The sequence below is a fragment of the Nerophis ophidion genome, linkage group LG12 (assembly GCF_033978795.1).
Source record: "Nerophis ophidion isolate RoL-2023_Sa linkage group LG12, RoL_Noph_v1.0, whole genome shotgun sequence".
Taxonomy (NCBI): domain Eukaryota; kingdom Metazoa; phylum Chordata; class Actinopteri; order Syngnathiformes; family Syngnathidae; genus Nerophis; species Nerophis ophidion.
The window spans coordinates 32,430,807-32,450,946 of record NC_084622.1 but is presented as its reverse complement, the minus strand read 5'-3'; the positions used below and the strand labels follow the sequence as shown (position 1 = coordinate 32,450,946).

The 20,140-nt window shown below is 42.4% G+C and overlaps 1 protein-coding gene across 2 annotated transcripts in view; it reads left to right on the top strand.

The window, feature by feature from the left end:
- Positions 1-20,140, top strand: part of spon1b (spondin 1b) — a 189,815-nt gene that overhangs the window by 122,932 nt on the left and 46,743 nt on the right. For both annotated transcript variants that reach the window (XM_061917389.1, XM_061917388.1), the window contains exons 7-8: positions 8,727-8,791; positions 16,756-16,957. In XM_061917389.1, coding sequence (XP_061773373.1) covers positions 8,727-8,791; positions 16,756-16,957 — 267 coding nt within the window. The remainder of the gene's footprint in view (positions 1-8,726; positions 8,792-16,755; positions 16,958-20,140) is intronic.

Sequence of the window (20,140 nt, the reverse complement as noted above, 5' to 3'; positions counted from 1 at the left end):
ATTTGATTCAACAAAAAGTGTACAGACATTGTTCTTTCTACCCATGATTTCATTCAAAACATTCCATAGGTTTTTGCTATCATAACTCACATCATTCACACACTAGGGCCAATTTAGAGTTGCCAATCAACCTATCCCCAGGTACATGTCCTTGGAAGTGGGAGGAAGCCGGAGTACCCGGAGTGTGAATGTTGTCTGTCTATCTGTGTTGGCCCTGCGATGAGGTGGCGACTTGTCCAGGGTGTACCCCGCCTTCCGCCCGATTGTAGCTGAGATAGGCGCCAGCGCCCCCGCGACCCCAAAAGGGAATAAGCGGTAGAAAATGGATGGATGGATCTCACATCATTTAACCTCTCTTTGTAACAGTCCCTTTTTTTCAGTTTGTTTAAATGTGTGGCCTGGTTTCTTAAGGAACAGTACTTATGTCCGTCAACAATTAAACCTGAGTTGACTGAGGCTTTTTTAGCCATGTCTTTTTCTGTCATTAAACTCCCAAGTCCTTTATCAATCCATGTGGCAGACTTAGTTTTGACTGAAAACTTATTCAAAGGGGCATGCTTGCCCACAACGCTCATGTACATTAACATAAATAAGTCCAGTGCAGCCTCAGGGTCTTCCTCACTGCACATCTCGTTCCAATTTAAACAGGAAATTTCATCAATAAAACACTCTTCATCAAATCTTTTATAAGACCTTGTAAAAATAATTTTCGCTTTAGGTTTAGGAACCCTTGTCCTTCTAGTGGACTGGACTCTCGCGACTGTGTTGGATCCATTGTGGATTGAACTTTCACAGTATCATGTTAGACCCGCTCGACATCCATTGCTTTCCTCCTCTCTAAGGTCCTCATAGTCATCATTGTCACCGACGTCCCACTGGGTGTGAGTTTTCCTTGCCCTTATGTGGGCCTACCGAGGATGTCGTAGTGGTTTGTGCAGCCCTCTGAGACACTAGTGATTTAGGGCTATATAAGTAAACATTGATTGATTGATTGATAGTGAAGCTATTATATTGTGGTCAGTAAAACCGACAGGAACTGAGACTGCTTTGGAGCATTGGTCAGGAACATTTGTATAAATATGATCAATGCGTGTTGCTAAAATAATAGCATCACTACCTACACCTATTCTTGTGGGAGGGGCAACAATTTGGGACAGATTGCAAGCATTTAAAATGGATAGTATCTTATTTTTATTTGTACACCCCTTTCCCAGCCAGTCAACATTCATATCACGCAGTAAATAGATTTCTCTATTCTCATCTGATACCCTGTCAAACATCTCACATAACTCCTTCAGATACAGAGCATCAGCACTAGGAGGCCTATAAAAACAGCATACTATAATTGTTTTCAAATAAGGCAGATGAACCTGCGCACAAATAGCTTCAATGCTCTCCCTCATCAAATCATTACGCACGTTAATAGATAAATGGCTCTGAACATAAATAGCCACCCCTCCCCAAACCTGTTCCTATCTTTCCTAAAAATTGAGAACCCCTCAATGGTTACAACTGAATCAGAAAAGGAATCATCAAGGTGGGTCTCATAAATGGCAAAGATATTAATAAAATTATTTCTGATAATACATTCTACTTCCTGATACCTATTACGCAGGCTGCATACATTCATGTGAGCTAACACCAGGCCCCTATGAAGGCCCAGCTTAGTGCAGAACATAACAGTACTGGAAGTAGTCATGACAGGCCAAACCAAGATGCTAAAAACACCCACAACGCCCATTCTAAAAAAGCCAGGGGGTAACCTTGGGGTCTCGATACAGCTGTCCATTTATGTACAGCCTATCCACTGTTAGTGCCACTCTCTTGTTCTGGGCCCGGTTCTCTCTCATAATCGGTGACAGTTTCTTTCTCCTATTGTTGATCTCAGCCGGAAAGTGGTCATTTAACCAGAGAGGGGTCCCTTTCAGCTCCTTTCCTCTGCATTTCACCAACTCTTTGTGCTTAAAATGCTCAAAACGAGGTATTATGGGACAGACTTTATTGTCCACAGGTCTGCCACATTCTGTGCACTCTGTAGAAAGTTATGTCTCTTACCACCTCCGGGGAGAGTTTGAGCTTATCAGACATGAACTCTCTTAAATTTTTTTCCGGATCGGCGTTGCCCTCTCGGATCCCCAAGAATATGAGATTGTCTCTCTTGTCCCTGCACTGTATATTCAACAGCGTGTCTTTAATGCGCCTATATATATATATAAAACTTAGATTTATATCGCGCTTTTCTAATCTCTCAAAGCGCTCACAGAGAAGTGGGACTCAACATTCATTCACACCTGGTGGTGGTAAGTTACATCAGTAGCGACAGCTGCCCTGGGGTAGACTGACAGAAGTGTGGGTGCCAGTTTGCGCCTACGCCCCCTCCGACCACCACCTATAATTAATTCATCATTCATTCACCAGTGTGAGCGGCACCGGGTTCAAAGGGTGAAGTGTCCTGCCCAAGGACACAACGGCAGCGATTTTTTGGATGTCAATAGGTGGGAGGCAAACCTGCCACCCTCAGGTTTCTGGCCGGCCGCTCTACCCACTACGCCATATGTAAATGTATAGTCCACGGTAAGAAAGTCGGTAGATCTCTGCATGTTAGTAATCGCGCCTCTCAGAAAGCCATTATCCTTTCTTAGATCCTCGATCTCCTTCTGACTGAATTCCATGCTACTTCTCAAGTAACGGATGTCCTGCTGTAGTGCATCCAGAATATCCAGCTTGCTCAGTCTCGCGTTGATCGATTCCAATACTGATGCGTCCACCTCCACGCTTCCGCCTGGCTCGCCTCCGCTATTGGTCGAGCCTCGCTGGGATCGGTGTCTCCTGGCTGGTTGTTTGACTTTACACGCAGCCCCACCGAACACTTCCTTCTTGTCACTCTTTTTGTTGGTCATCGCAACTGTGACTGTCCAAAAACCCGGTATAAAAATGTCCGATCGTTAAAATACCAAACTCAAGGCGAGCTGGAGGTTAGCGACTGGCTAGCTAGCCACCTGGCTAAAAACAAACCAAGCTAGCTAGCGGTCGGTGATGTTTTTAGACAAACAAGGACACCTTGATCACTTTAAAATTGTCCATAAAGTGTCCATAAAAGTATCCAGAATAGGTATCCAAAATAAATTATGATATATTTGCGACCTAAAATTGGATAAAAACGCCAATTTATACCTCGCGGCAACGGCAACAGACGTCATATGAAGAAACAACTAAGTTGTATTCTATATTGTGTATAACTACACCGAGTGTGCATAATAATTGGTGTCTTGTTGGCCCTGCAGACATGAAATAACAACCTTTAGTCACCTTTACACTCCTTTCATCCAACACAGTAATGCTGTATATCATGCTGTATATCATAATGTAATATCAAGACCCCATCTCCACCTCAGTGCTGGTGTATGCGTTGACATTTACAGCATGACAACAGCTTGACGCATTTCCCCTTCCCTCTTCATTAGGTACTGAGGAGCCAGTTATAGTTTTTGCCCATCAGCCTACACGTTCAACACACTGAGACAGGTCTGTGACAAGATAATTACCATGGTCCCGAAGGGAAAACAGCTCACAGTTGGGCGGCAGTAATTTGGTCTGTCAGGCCTTGGGCTGCTGAACCGGAGGGACCCGGCTCAGGTCTTGCAGCAGACACAAAGAAATTACAAGTTGTTGGTAGGATGCTCGTCTACCCCTGACTACTATTCCCTTGAGCCAGGCATCAGATCAATAAACATTTGCACACCCCTTTGCTCTGACATCTCTCCTTGCATGCCTGCATGTGTGTTGTGTGCAACACTATAGCTGAGTGTACTTAGATTTCCCTTGAGGGTTTATAATCAATATATACATTTGTATTAGTTATTTATAACACATTTCTTCCATTGTATACTGTTGTGCTGGCAGCTGAACCATTATAATGTTTTAAACTGAAGCTAAGTCTGTGTCTGCGCACAAGTAAGAAGATATAGTGTACTCATTTTAGACGAATCCCAAGATAGAGAAACAGGTATGACAGATTACCTGCCAGTGATATACTGAACTAATAAAAGTTAATCAATTGGACACAAAGTATTGATATTGTTGCCATTAAACATGTCCACCCATTCATCCATTTATCTAGTTTAGCCGACTTATCAGTCGTTTACAGAGAGATCCAAAGATTGGTTTCATTATTTTCTCGTATCCCTGATTTGGGGACGGCGTGGCGGAGTTGGGAGAGTGCCTCCAACCTTAGGGTTCCTGGTTTGATCCCCAGCTTCTACCAACCTAGTCACGTCCATTGTGTCCTTGGGAAAGACACTTCACCCTTGCTCCTGATGGGTCGTGGTTAGCGCCTTGCATGGCAGCTCCCGCCATCAGTGTGTGAATGCGTGTGTGAATGAGAAAATAGTTTCAATGCGCTATGAGTAACTTAAAGGTAGAAAAGCGCTATACAAGTATAACCCACAACCCATTTACCATTTGATTTGGGACTTGTGGCAGCTTTGCCATTTTGTAATTGTTCAACTTATATATTATTGCGTTGACTTTTTATAGGTATAGTGTACTATATTTGTCTTACATAACCAATCCATTGTCATGGTTCCAAATTACCAGTTTGACCATTATTTCCTTTGTTTGAGACTCCTATTTTGTTACCTCTACTTTAGGGCTGGGCGATATATCGATATACACAATATATTGTGTGTTTGTCTCTATGCGATATAGAAAATGACTATATCGTGATATTCGAGTATACGTTCTCACACAGTTGCTTTTAGCTGCGGGCATTACACTACAGGCTCTTCCCACTCTTTCCTGTCTCTCTTTCTCACGGTCAAGCGCACCTTCTTACGCACGTCATATACTCTCACGTCATACATCACATACGTATACGCCCTCGCGAAGCAGAAAGGCAGCAGCATGGGTAAAGTTAGCTGTGATGCTAGCAGAGCCGTGCAAGTGGTAATACGAGAGAAAGAAGGTGCGAATGAAGGAATAATTCATTCCCAAGAGAAACAGCAGGGAGTCCATCGTCTAGTGGTGGTTTGTCTTCAAGTGGGAATACGTCAAACTAGAGCTGGGCGATATTGTCTTTTATTAATATCGCAATCTTTTTATGCCATATTGCGATATATAATATACTACGATATTTTGCCTTGGCCTTGAATGAACACTTGATGCATATAATCACAGCAGTATGATGATTCTATGTGTCCACATTAAAACAGTCTTCTTCATACTGCATTATTATATGCTCATTTTAAACTTTCATGCAGAGAGGGAAATCACAAGTCAATTGACCCAAACTGTATTTATTAAATACTCTTCATTCTCTCAAGGGTGACTTTTTTAATGAAAGAACAAACTAATTGTGTTGCTACCTTTTTGTAGTATCACTTCTGCTGCATACTTTGCATTGATTGATTGATACTTTTATTAGTAGATTGCACAGTACAGTACATATTCCGTACAATTGACCACTAAATGTTAACACCCGAATAAGTTTTTCAACTTATTTAAGTCGGAGTCCACGTTAATCAATTCATGGTACAAATATATACTTTCAGGATAATACATTCATCACACAGGTTAATCATCATAGTATATACATTGAACAGCATATTGCTGTTGTCTGCTGAATATCTTCCCACTTGGAGCCCAACCACCGCCAGATGATGGACCCCCTGCTCTTTATGTTGGGCATTTATTGTTCTTCCTCCATTTGTGATCAGTTTCACACCATCTCTCTCTTGTATTGTCACAAGCTCTGCTCCGCTCGACCTGGCTCAGCTAACATTAGCCATGATGCTACCTCTCTGATCGGCGAGAGCTATGACGCTAGACTCGCGAGAGTATGTGACGTATGTAAGAAGGCGGGCTTGTTTTCCGTATCTGTCAGAATGAGAGACGAGGAGGAGTGATAAAACGCCTGTTGTGTGATGCCCCCAGCTAAATGCAACTCGACCTGCCTCGGCTAACGTTAGCCATGCTAACGTTAGCTCTTGGCGAGAGCATATGACGCTAGACGCCTGACAGTATGTGACGAATGTAAGAAGACGGGCTTATTTTACGTCTCTGTGAGAAGGACAGACGAGAAGGATTGAGAAACGCCAGTAATGTAATGCAGGCAGTTTAAAGCAACGGCGTGAGAAAATATAATCGAATATTACGATATAGCCATTTTCTATTTCGCACAGAGACAAACCTGCGATATATCGTATATATCGATATATCGCCCAGCCTTATGTCAAACAGACAACCGTAATTTGTCAAGTGTGGTGCTAAAGCGTTGCTATAAAAAGTAGCATCACTGCTAATATGTAGCATCTTTTGAAAAGTCACATGTTAGAGAATGAGGAGTGTTTGAAACTTTGCATGTCAACATCTCCATTCGATGCCACACGCCTACACCATCAAAATGCCGAGGCAAATATTTCCAGATGTTTGCAAGACACAGTAACAAAGAGGAGAAAGTATAGATGTAATAAATCTGGTATGGCTTTACATACATTGTCCTTTATGCATCAATTTAATAAAAGTTTTAAAAAAAACTCCTACCACATACATGGGAAGTTGGTATTCGCAGTTTTGTAAGTCTGGGGAACAACTTTCCATCATCATGTGTTGCTGTGTGCCTGTATGACACAATGTTTCCTCAGGTGACTGTGTCACGTTAAACTTGACACAGGCCTGATTAGGGGTGTAACTTTACACAAAAATTTCGGTTCGGTACGTACCTCGGTTTAGAGGTCACGGTTCGGTTCATTTTCGGTACAGTAAGAAAACAACAAAATATACATTTTTGGGGTATTTATTTACCAAATTTGTAAACAATGGCTTGATCCTTTTAACATTGGGAACACTATAATAATTCTGCCCACGTCAATCCACATTAAACTGCCTCAAGTTGTTGCTTAGATGAAATAAAATGACACAATTTTTCTTCTACATATAAAAAGTGCAACATTAAACAGTTTCAAGTCAACTCATCATGTTTAATTTATTACAGCATTGGGGAAGCCTGTAGTGAATTTTTATTATGTAAATGTTATATTTTTATCAACATGTGATAGCATGGACCCTGCCATTCAAAACTAGGCTGCTACATTTATAATGATTCATGTAACTATAGCTGAAAATTCATCCCTGACCACAATGGAGTTTATGTAGGCTTTATGATGCACTTAAATTATTTTATACACTATCAGAGACAGAAACTCTTCATTTAATATAATGTCCTTTTTTGCTTCTTCAACACACCTCCATCAACACTGTCCGTAACACACGCACACACGCACGCGCGCGCGCGCACACACACACCACAAAATGAGTGAACGTTACGCTAAAAGCTAACTAGTCTTCACCTAAAGCCAGGACTGCGAGTGAGCTGAGCTGCAGTTTGTTTCTAGAAGGTCAACAGGCTCATAGTGATGTTTAGAAAGTAGTTGACTTGGAATATAATTTGGGGAGAGTGAGTTGCTCCCCTGCTAAAGACCTATCTGCTCGACATCGACACTGAAGCCCTGACGACATGCGCTCTCAATACGCATTGCTGATTGGCTTTGTATGTAACCAATAGGATGGCTGTGTTGGTGGTACAATGCAGGGTGCAGTGTACTGACACAGAGGCAGAACGGAGCGGAGCAGCTTGTTAAGACTTTAGGATAGGCGGCTACTTCATATGTACGTGCTGAACTCGTTCGGTACTCCTCCGCACCGAACCGAAACCCCCGTACCGAAACGGTTCAATACAAATACACGTACCGTTACACCCCTAGGCCTGATGGACTACCAAGTCCTTAAGTTGTTGTGTACACATGGTACAACATATCCGTGTTTAGCCAGTGCACACAGCCAACCACTTGAACATGCACACTGATTATGTTTGCAGCTTTGTTTCATGTCGTACTCCACATTAGTGTTAATGTTCCGCCTTTGTCTCCAGTGATTGATGACATTTACCTTATTTACTAGGGCCCTCCAGTTTTCACATCTTTCTTGTATTTTAACTTTCATGAATAAACAGCAACTTAGCAACGATTGGGGAAACATCATTGTCACTCATCCTGTTATCTGTGAGGTGTGTTAATTACCTTATTTTTCATCTTTTTTTGGGAAATGTCCCTAATTTAAAATGCGCCTGCTGGTAGGTAAGATCTAGACTTATAGCGAAAGAGTCTAAAATATACAGGATTGCCCTCCATGCCATATTTTATGCTCCTGACCTTCCATATTTATTAGCATAACTGTATTAATGTGCCCTTTTGTGAGTGCATTTGTGTGTTGTTGATGGGGTGGAATGGCATCGGAGGTCAGAAGTAGCTTCTGTTGACAAGATGGCTAGAATCTAAATGTGTTTTATACACACCACTCAACAACAGCACAACCTCCCACTAACACTTACTTAAACACACACTAGTATTCAGACATTTTGTAATGCTAATCCAATCAATAGCTGGACCACAGTATATCAATCATTCCTCACCCTATTTTTGTCTGAATAAGACATTCACGATTTTCCGCACTTAATGTACTTTGCAGTACCTGCATTGTCAATCAAATCAGAGGGTGTCGAGGTACTGTCTGCAGTAGGGCTTGTCACAGAAACAACTATATCAGAATAAAGCACTCCAATATCATCATTGTGCATACACTTTGTCAAGACTCTTGTGTCAGTGAAATGTGTGACACTTTTTTGTCACTTTATTTAATTTCTCCTTTTTCCTTTCTTTCTGCCTACATAGGGAGATGAAGTACTGACTGTCATTAAAACCAAAGCGCAGTGGCCTGCGTGGCAACCGCTCAACATGTAAGTAACACCCTATCACTGTGACCACTGGACGTGAGAGACATGTGATTATAACTATAGTTTCTCAGAAAATTATCAGCAGTAAGTCGGCAAATTAAAGGTTTGAGTTTATTTTGAACATGCTTACAGTTACAATATGATACATCACATATTTTCAGTTTTGTCTTCATTTTCTCATTACAACATATCCGAAAAAGAGTGGGAAGAAGCTGATCCTATTTAATCCAACCCTTGTTCCATTTCATAGCAATTACGAACAAATGTGTTATTTTCGTATTTTCAATTTGTACACAACTTAAACTTATAAATAAGTTCTTAAGCCATTATTGACATATTTCTTGCAACCTTATGTTTTTTTTTAAATACTATTTCAATGAAATTTGAAGATCATTTTACCGTCCATTATTGTGGCCAAAAAATATATTTTTTACCCTTTAACTTCGACACTGTCTATTTGTATTTTTGTTTTGACATTATCTTCTACTCGGACATGGGAGAAGTTTGGCGGAGCCATGCAAAAGATTTCCGCACAGCTTTGCCGCCTCAGGAGGGGGAAGCAGTGCACTGTCAACACTGTGTATAGTGGTGCTGGTGCTGCTGACCTGGACTCGGGTTGTTGTGGATCAGTGGAGGGAATATTTCAAAGACCTTCTCAATCCCACTTACATGTCTCCTTATGAAGAAGCAGTCCCTGGAGAATCTGTGGTGTGCTCTCCCATTTCTGGACCTGAGGTTGACGAGGTGCGGTTTGGATTATCTTTTAGTCGGCGGGGCTCTTCTTTAGAGATAGGGTGAGAAGCTCTGTAATTCAGGAGGAGATCAAAATAAACCCTTTGTCAACAATTCTTTTCATAAGTTTTATGGAAAGAATTTCTAGGCGCAGTCTGAAGGTATCCACTTTGGCGGCTGTAGGATTAGGTCTCTGCTTTTTGCAGATGATGTGGTCCTGATGGCTGTATCTGGCTAGGATCTTCAGCTCTCATTGGATAGGTTCTCACCTGAATGTGAAGCAATTAAGATGGGAATCCTCACCTCCAAGTCCGAGTCTATGATTCCCGACCAGAAAATGGTGGGGGGCCATCTCCTGGTTGGAGAGGAGATCTTGCCCCAAGTGGAGGAGTAGTTTAAGTGCCTCAGTGTCTTGCTCACAAGTGAGGGGAGAGTGCAGCAACTGCAGTGATGCGGACAGTGTATCGAGCCGACATGATGAAGAAGGAGCTGAGCCGGAAGACAAAGCTCTCAATTTTCCGGTCGATCTACGTTCCTATCCTCACTTATGGTCATGTGCTTTGGGTTGTGACTGAAAGGACAGAGATCACAGTTTCAAGCGGCCGAAATAAGTTTTCTCCGTCGGGTGGCGGGGCTTTTCTTTAGAGATAGGGGGAGAAGCCCTGTAATTCAAAAGGAGGTCAAAGTAAGCTCTTCCACATCGAGAAGAGCCAAATGAGGTGATTTGGGCATCCGGTTAGGATGTCCTCCAGGTAGGACACCTTAGAGAAGACCCAGGACACATTGAGGAGACTATGTCTCCAAGCTGGCCAGGGAAAGACTTGGGAAGTCTGGGCTTCTCTGCTTAAGCTACTGTCCCTGCGACCCGACCTCAGATAAGCAGAAAAAGACGGAAAGATGGGTTTCCCTTCTACTGTAATGAAATAGAATTTTTTTAGTTTTACTGAGATTCAAAGATAGTCTGTCACTTTCATAGATTTTAAATTCATACATAGGGTAAGTGTAGTTCCACTCAGTTAATTAAAAAATGTTGCAACAATAATAGTGAACTTATTCATTTCAAAAGTGCACAATGCATCACACACACTGGCGCACACACACAAATGAGTTCCGTTAGGGGCGGTGTAGCTCAGATGGTTGACACTTGAGGGTTTCTGTTATGAATCGAGTTTCTGCCATCCTAGTCACGGTCCTTGTGTCCTTGGGCAGGACATTTCAACCGTTGTGCTTGGAGTGTCGCTCACTCTGTGAATGAATGTTTGGTGGTGGTCAGTAGGGACAATGGCGCAGACTGGCAGCTGCATTTCTGTCATTCTGTACAAGAGCAGCTGTTGCTAAAAATGTTGTTTCCCACCACCATAGTATAAATGTGGACTGAATTAATGATGAGACTCACTGCAAAGCACTTTGGTAAATAAATTAAAATGGTAAATGGTTGTACTTGTATAGCGCTTTTCTACCCCTTTTCAAGGAGCCCAAAGCGTTTTGACAGTATTTCCACATTCACCCATTCACACAGACATTTACACACTGATGGTGGGAGCTTCAATGCAAGGCGCTAACCAGGACCCATCAGGAGCAAGGGTGAAGTGTCTTGCTCAAGGACACAACGGACATGACTAGGATGGTAGAAGGTGGGGAGTGAACCAGTAACCCTCAGATTGCTGGCACAGCCACTCTCCCAACTTCGCCACGCCGTCCCCAAGGGACGTCTGGGTGTCTACAAAAGCGATGCATATAAACGAGTCTATTCTATCCGTTAAAAGAGGCATGTACCACTGGCATAAGCCAAAACATCACCCACAAAGATGGCAACACCTGAGATTTACTTGTGACAACTCTAAACATCAGTGGCAAGATCATATTCAAGCCTTAATTTGACGATATTTACATATATGTATAAAACACAAGGGAAAACTCCAAATGGTCGGTGTAGTCAACACTCGTTAGTGACAAGCTTGATATGATGCATGTGTATTGAATTAAGAGGATAATGTTACTATGTATAAGAGGTTCATATATTTCCATTTCATGAAGCCGAAATGTATCTTCCATGTTGCTTAAAGGGGTCACATTACGATTTTTTCCGACATTTAAAACACTTATATAATATAATTATTTTTAGGTCCAAATTCTGCATAGACTTTGTTTTACAGACCATTTTCAAGGCACTTTCTGACTGTCTGCAGAATGCAACTATTTGTGGGCCGTCTTATTTACAGTATGTACTGAAGCCCTCCTACATACCAAGCCCCCTTCGATGCCCTCTCCATCTCTTCATCCATCCAATCCATTTTCTGCCCCTTGTCCCTTTCGGGTTGCGGGGGGGTGCTGGAGCTTATCTCAGCTGCATTTGGGCAGAAGGCGGTGTACACACTGGACAAGTCGCCACCTCATCACAGGGCCAACCTAGATAGACAGACAACATTCACACTTACATTCAAACACTAGAGCCAATTTAGTGTTGCCAATCAACCTATCCCCAAGTGCATCTCATGTTGAATGTCAGGCTTGCCACTGGCAGTTTGTTTGTGTTTTAGTTTTTCCTCTGTGTGTTTAGTATTTACTGTGTTTGGTTCCTGTCAGTGCTCTTATTTTGTCTGTTTCCTGTTTTTTTCCCTGTGCGCTGTTTTCCCCTCAGTTGCGGCTGATTGGCACCTGGCCACACCTGGTTACAATCAGCCCAATCCTATTTTACCTGCTTTGTTCCTCCAGTCAGTGCTGGATTAATGTCAATGTCACTTCTTGTCGCTCTTGTCGTGTCGTGTCGTATCTTTGCAGCGTAGCCGTAAGCTATATTTCGTTAGATGTTTGTAGCGTACTGTTTTTTGTTCCCTGCTTCCAAGTTTGTTTTCATATTACATGTACGACTTCTGTTTCCTGCTCGATACCTTCTAGCTTCCACGCTAAGCCTTTTTGTTTGTTATCCGCCCACGTGCGCGCTTTTTGTTTGTACCCTTGGTTTGTTTTTGTCTTAGTGTTTAAATTAAATCATGTTTTCTCACTCCATGCCTGCCTCCATTTCTGCATCTTGGGGTTCGTCACAAACAAACTCTGACATTGAAATTTTTAGCGCTTCTATATCAAATCTACTGACATATATAAGTTGAAACAATACGCTACTTTTATTATAAATGGTATTGATGGAGGATTTTAGCATGCATGTGTATAAACTAGTCTGCCCAACAACAAGAAGAAAGAGAAAAAATAAGGAACTCATTGACTACAACTGAGTAAAAAATGGCGGACTCTCGCAAAGCACTTTGGGTAAACATCTACCACATTTGGAGATATCTGCGGCTGTAACTAAGGCAAAATACGTCAGAATTATCTTGAATTCCAAACGGCTCATTTGAAGCATGTTTGGAATTCGAGATGGTGCACCTTACATGACATTCTCACAAACGACCGCAACTCTAATCCACTGAGATTCCCACAATAAATGAATAATAGTTCTTTCAGCTGCCTGACACTTTATACCTAACTTGCGAGCAAATGTACCCACTTTTAATATCTGTTAGGGTAAAAATGCAATCTATTCAACATGGTAAATTGACTGCATATTGTTGATGCAATTTATTGGCATAGCATGTATTTTTCAAAACTGTTTAAATTAATTATCCATTTCTGAACACATGCATCATTTTCATTACCAGTATGATTTTCATTTTATTATTCCATAAAACCGTATAACTATTGTTTGTAAAAAAACAAAAAAAAAAAATTATCATGATTAAAAAACATATTCTCCAATCATAAGTCATACTTTTAGTCGTTAAATACTAGCCATTTCTGGCTATATTATATTGGGTAACTAATACATAGTTGGATGTTTATTTAGATGGCTTAAGTGCATTTCCCCTTTAAACATTTTGATTGAAGGTACCGGAAAAGGGTGGAATGCCATCTCCGGGTTGGGGAGGAGACCCTGCCCCAAGTGGAGGAGTTCAAGTACCTAGGAGTCTTGTTCACAAGTGGGGGAAGAGTGGATCGTGAGATCGACAGGCGGATCGGTGCGGCGTCTTCAGTAATGCGGACGTTGTACCGATCCGTTGTGGTGAAGAAGGAGCTGAGCCGGAAGGCAAAACTCTCAATTTACCGGTCGATCTACGTTCCCATCCTCACCTATGGTCATGAGCTTTGGGTCATGACCGAAAGGATAAGATCACGGGTACAAGCGGCCGAAATGAGTTTCCTCCGCCGTGTGGCGGGGCTCTCCCTTAGAGATAGGGTGAGAAGCTCTGCCATCCGGGAGGAGCTCAAAGTAAAGCCGCTGCTCCTTCACATCGAGAGGAGCCAGATGAGGTGGTTCGGGCATCTGGTCAGGATGCCACCCGAACGCCTCCCTAGGGAGGTGTTTAGGGCACGTCCAGCTGGTAGGAGGCCACGGGGAAGACCCAGGACACGTTGGGAAGATTATGTCTCCCGGCTGGCCTGGGAACGCCTCGGGATCCCCCGGGAAGAGCTAGACGAAGTGGCTGGGGAGAGGGAAGTCTGGGTTTCCCTGCTTAGGCTGTTGCCCCCGCGACCCGACCTCGGATAAGCGGAAGATGATGGATGGATGGATGGATGGATGGATTGAAGGTACAGTGTGATGATTGACGGGCGGAACGTTTTAATTGGCTTTTGTCTACAGCTGTCAGAACACCGGATGCTACGATAGAAAAATACAAACCCTGTTTCCATATGAGTTGGAAAATTGTGTTAGATGTAAATATAAACGGAATATGATTTGCAAATCCTTTTCAACCCATATTCAGTTGAATGCACTACAAAGACAAGATATTTCATGTTCAAACTCATAAACGTTATCTTTTTGGAAAAAATTATAATTAACTTAGAATTTCTTGGCTGCAACACGTGCCAAAGTAGTTGGGAAAGGGCATGTTCACCACTGTGTTACATCACCTTTTCTTTTAAAAACACTCAATAAACGTTTTGGGAACTGAGGAAACTAATTGTTGAAGCTTTGAAAGTGGAATTTTTTCTCATTCTTGTTTTATGTAAAGCTTTAGTCATTCAACAGTCCGGGGTCTCCGCTGTCATATTTTAAACTTCATAATGTGCCACACATTTTCAATGGGAGACAGGTCTGGACTGCAGGCGGGCCAGGAAAGGACCCGCACTCTTTTACTACGAAACCACGCTGTTGTAACACGTGGCTTGGCATTGTTTTGCTGAAATAAGCAGGGGCATCCTGTATGGACCATTCAGCATTAATGGTGCCTTCACATATGTGTAAGTTACCCATGCCTTGGGCACTAATGCACCCCCACACCATCACAGATGCTGACTTTTGAACTTTGTGCCTATATCAATCCGGATGGTTATTTTCCTCTTTGTTCCGTAAGACACCACGCCCACAGTTTCCAAATATAATTTTAATTGTGGACTTGTCAGACCACAGAACACTTTTCCACTTTGCATCAATCCATCTTAGATGAGCTCAGGCCCAGCGAAGCCAGCGGCGTGCATTGGTTTTGTTGATAAATGGGTTTTGCTTTGCATAGCAGAGTTTTAACTTGCACTTACAAATGTAGCAACCAACTGTAGTTACTGACAGTGGTTTTATGAAGTGTTCCTGAGCCCATGTGGTGATGTCCTTTACACACTGTTGTCGGTTTTTGATGCAGTACCGCCTGAGGGATCAAAGGTCCATAATATCATCGCTTACGTGCAGTGATTTCTCCAGATTCTCCGAACCTTTTGATGGTTTTACGGACCGTTGATGGTAAAATCCCTAAATAGCTCGTTGAGAAATGTTGTTCTAAAACTGTTCGACAATTTGCTTACAAATTGGTGACCCTCACCCCATCCTTGTTTGTGAATTACTTTGCATTTCATGGATGCTGCTTTTATACCCAATCATGGCACCCACCTGTTCCCAATTAGCCTGCACACCTGTGGGATGTTCCTAATAAGTGTTTGATGAGTATTTCTCAACTTTATCAGTATTTATTGCCACATTTCCCAACTTCTTTGTCACGTGTTGCTGGCATCAAATTCTAAAGTTAATGATTATTTGCAAAAAAAAATGTTTATCAGTTTGAACATCAAATATGTTGTCTTTGTAGCATATTCAACTGAATATGGGTTGAAAATGATTTGCAAATCATTGTATTCCGTTTATATTTACATCTAACACAATTTCCCAACTCACATGGAAACAGGGTTTGTAAATAAACAAGAATACATTCTCTTGTTAGCCAATTCTAATTCACTAGATATTACCAGTTAATGTAAACGTTTTCAACTGTTCAACATTACATCGTCAAACGCTTACAATTGTGTGTATGGAGATGATAACCATGCGCAGTCAGACATGGGCAATACATTTTCTTTTAGTGCCATTAAAAATGGCACTAAAAGCATTAAATTAGATTTTCCAAGTAGCTTGCCCATCACTGGGTATAAGCAGCTCTAAGTATTGAAGGATACAGCACACATGGAGTTGTGTAGAGATCCGACGTATGATGTATTCCTGTTGCAGCAGCTGTGCTTGAAAGCTTTAAATAAATAATGATAAATGGGTTGTACTTGTATAGCGCTTTTCTACCTTCAAGGTACTCAAAGCGCTTTGACATTACTTCCACATTTACCCATTCACACACACATTCACACACTGATGGAGGGAGCTGCCATGCAAGGCGCCAACCAGCACCCATCAGGAGCAAGGGTGAAGTGTCTTGCTCAGGACACAACGGACGTGACAAAGTTGGTACTAGGTGGGAATTGAACCAGGGACCCTCGGGTTGCGCACGGCCACTCTCCCACTGCGCCACGCCTTTGCTGCTTTTTGTGTAGCTGTGGGTGTGCCTAATTATTCCACCTATTACTGAAAGTAACACCATCTAGGGATGGATGAATGGAAACGCAGGCGGGAACAAGAAATTACAGAAATAAAAGTGAAGTTGTCATGCAGAGCTGGACAAGAATCATCCGAGGAACTGTACTTTGTATATAAAAAAAAGTCTGAATAGAGGGATATTATATTATATTTTTTGTATTTTACAGTTTTTTTTTTATTTTCTCTACCATTGTTAAACATAAGCCGTTACTATGTACAAACACCACAGTTTCAATAAATAATTTCTTACAGTGTCATCCATAGTGTGTAAAATCCTAAGCCACTGTATGTTCCTCCCTCTATTGTCCCTGTGACCTAAAATAAATGGTCTAGAAAATAGGTGGATGGACCATCTTTAGAACTAATTTCCTTCCCTTTTTCTCCACAGGCGTGCCGCTCCATCTGCAGAGTTTTCCGTGGACCAAACTCGGCACCTGATGTCCTTCCTCGCCATGCTGGGGCCTAGTCCTGATTGGAACGTGGGACTATCAGGAGAGGACCTTTGTACCAAGGATTGCGGCTGGGTCCAACGACTGGAGACAGAGCTGATTCCCTGGGATGCTGGCACTGACAGTGGTATCTCGTATGAAGTAATTGGATTTAATACTTTTTACTTCACACATGCAGATGTTGGATATAGTGGTTAGTACATCTTGTTGGTCTCTCAGCAGATTGATCAGATGTCCCTAAATATGTCACTGTTGAGGGTAAATCAGCAAACACAGACAAGGATTTTCTCAGGGCATTCAATCAATTGCTGTTTCACCTTTTGTCCGAGCATGCTTGATCTGACCAACTTATCAGATGTAGTCCTTGTGGACTACATCTGTCCAATCTAAGTCTGAGGATGAACTGATGGAGCCTGCTCAGATAAGAAGCGAAACGTCTTCTAAGACCAACTGAAGTGTCTACTTGCTGATTGAATGCCCTAAGAATACAATGACCTGGATGAATGAGAACTATAGATGCTGATATTTGATAAAAAGATGAGGACTTGACATATTTAGTTAAAGTTAAGTTAAAGTACCAATGATTGTCACACACACACTAGGTTTGGTGAAATGTGTCTTCTACATTTGACCCATCCCCTTGTTCACCCCCTGGGAGGTGAGGGGAGCAGTGGTGATTTAACCCCCAATTCCAACCCTTGATGCTGAGTGCCAAGCAGGGAGGTAATGGGTCCCATTTTTAAAGTCTTTGGTATGACTCGGCCGGGGTTTGAACTCACAACCTACCGATCTCAAGGCGGACCCTCTAACCACTGGGCCACTGAGTAGGTTAGAAGATAAACTGCCCTACCAAATAGGAATCTACATAAGTGAGATAGTTATTTGATTGCTTTTCAATGTTATTTTAGACCTCCAATAATCTCCCTTCTATAAACAGTACTCATTTGGCCCTGATCACAAAGTAATAGCAGTGTGAAGGGCCTTCTTGGAACTCATTCAGTATTGCTGCCTTTACATAAAAATGAAGAAGAAAAGAAATAGATCTTGCCAATTTAATGGCTCCTTATGAAATTTGGTGGACACGTGTGATCTGACACGACACACAAAAAAGTCTCAAGAACCTATTTTATGTCCCTACTACATGTTTGGTTCTACATGTGCAAATACTACGTCACTTCCTTCACTTGCAATTTTTACGACAGCACGTTTCTGCAACGTCACGTGTTGTGCTAATTAAATGGTTTAATATTTCGTATTAAAAAAAAAACATACGGGCTTCACGGTGGCAGAGGGGTTAGTGCGTCTGCCTCACAATACGAAGTTCCTGCAGTCCTGGGTTCAAATCCAGGCTCGGGATCTTTCTGTGTGGAGTTTGCATGTTCTCCCCGTGAATGCGTGGGTTCCCTCCGGGTACTCCGGCTTCCTCCCACTTCCAAAGACATGCACCTGGGGATAGGTTGATAGGCAACACTAAATTGGACCTAGTGTGTGAATGTGAGTGTGAATGTTGTCTGTCTATCCGTGTTGGCCCTGCGATGAGGTGGCGACTTGTCCAGGGTGTACCCCGCCTTCCGCCCGATTGTAGCTGAGATAGGCGCCAGCGCCCCCCGCGACCCCGAAAGGGAATAAGCGGTAGAAAATGGATGGATGGATGGAAAAAAAAACATACAAAATAGCAAAAGTGAATAATAATATGAAAAAAACAAGAGATGGATTAAAATAATAGCAATTATCAATTTCAGTCACTTTCACTCTACTGTCATTGCATTGAATGCCTCAAGTGGGCGCAACTCAATTCCAACGGGTATATTTTTAATAAATGTTATTTTTTTAAACTGGGCACTTGACTGCAGGCTAACACAAACAGTACATCTTGTAATTGACAGTATTGTGAATTGATGCAAATAGAGTAGGAACGAAAATAGATTAGTTTATTTTTTGTTAAATTTAAGACTTCCAAGCAGAACGTGTGGGTTTCTGTACAGTGCATGTGACAGTCACGTGTCGCCGCGGTGACAGTGGTTTCGAAGGACTATTTTGTACAGTATGTTGTCCAGGGTGTACCCTGCCTTCCGCCCGATTGTAGCTGAGATAGGCGCCAGCGCCCCCCGCGACCCCGAAAGGGAATAAGCGGTAGAAAATGGATGGATGGATGGATGTTGTGTTTTATATTACATCGTTATTTAAAGGCCTACTGAAATGAGATTTCTGGTCATCTACTAAGACTGCGGGTAAAATTGTGCAAAAGTGGATAAGACCCGTCTGTTTTGATTTAGGATTTTGGCTGTCACCATGGAGTAACTCATTTCTCGCCTCATTTATGGCCTTGTGTGGTCTCTGTGGCGTATTGTCATGTTGTTGACATGCAGCACACACATATACAGTAACACAGTGCATTCGGAAAGTAATCGTAGTGCTTCACTTTTTCTACATTTTGTTATCTCAAAGCCTTATTCCAAAGTTTAAAGGCCTACTGAAATGAGATTTTCTTATTCAAACGGGGATAGTAGGTCCTTTCTATGTGTCATACTTGATAATTTCGCGATATTGCCATATTTTTGCTGAAAGGATTTAGTAGAGAACATTGACGATAAAGTTTGCATCTTTTAGTCGCCCATAAAAAAGCCTAGCCTGTACCGGAAGTAGCAGACGATGTGCGCGTGACGTCACGGGTGGTGGAGCTCCTCACATCTTCACATTGTTTACAATCATAGCCACCAGCAGCGAGAGCGATTCGGACTGAGAAAGCGACAATTTCCCCATTAATTTGAGTGAGGATGAAAGATTCGTGGATGAGGATAGTGAGTGTGAAGGACTAGAAAAAGAAAAAAAAGACAGGGCAGTGGGAGCGATTCAGATGTTATTAGACACATTTACTAGGATAATTTTGGAAAATCCCTTATCAGTGAGATTATATGGTTGTACCTGAAAGTCAGAGGGGTGTGGCCACGGGTGTGGTGACCGCCAGTGTCTCTGAGGGAAGCCACGTTTCTCGACGAGGCTAATCGAAGGCAGCCGGTCGGGACGGTGGAAGCATCCCACGTTCGGGGGCAGCCGGTAGGAGGAGGCCGGTCGAAGGAGGTAAGAGAGTCCGCAGCTGCCTCTTTGACAGGTGCACGAGGAACGACGCAGGCTCCGCTCATATCTACGGTAAGAGCCAACTTATTACCACAATTTTCTCACTGAAACCTGCCGGTGGACATGTGGTAGAGAACCATGTTCGCTTGACCACTCCGTTCCATAGTAAAGCTTCACCTTCTGGAATGTAAACAAGGAAACACCGGCTGTATTTGTGTTGCTAAAGGCAGCCGCAATACACCGCTT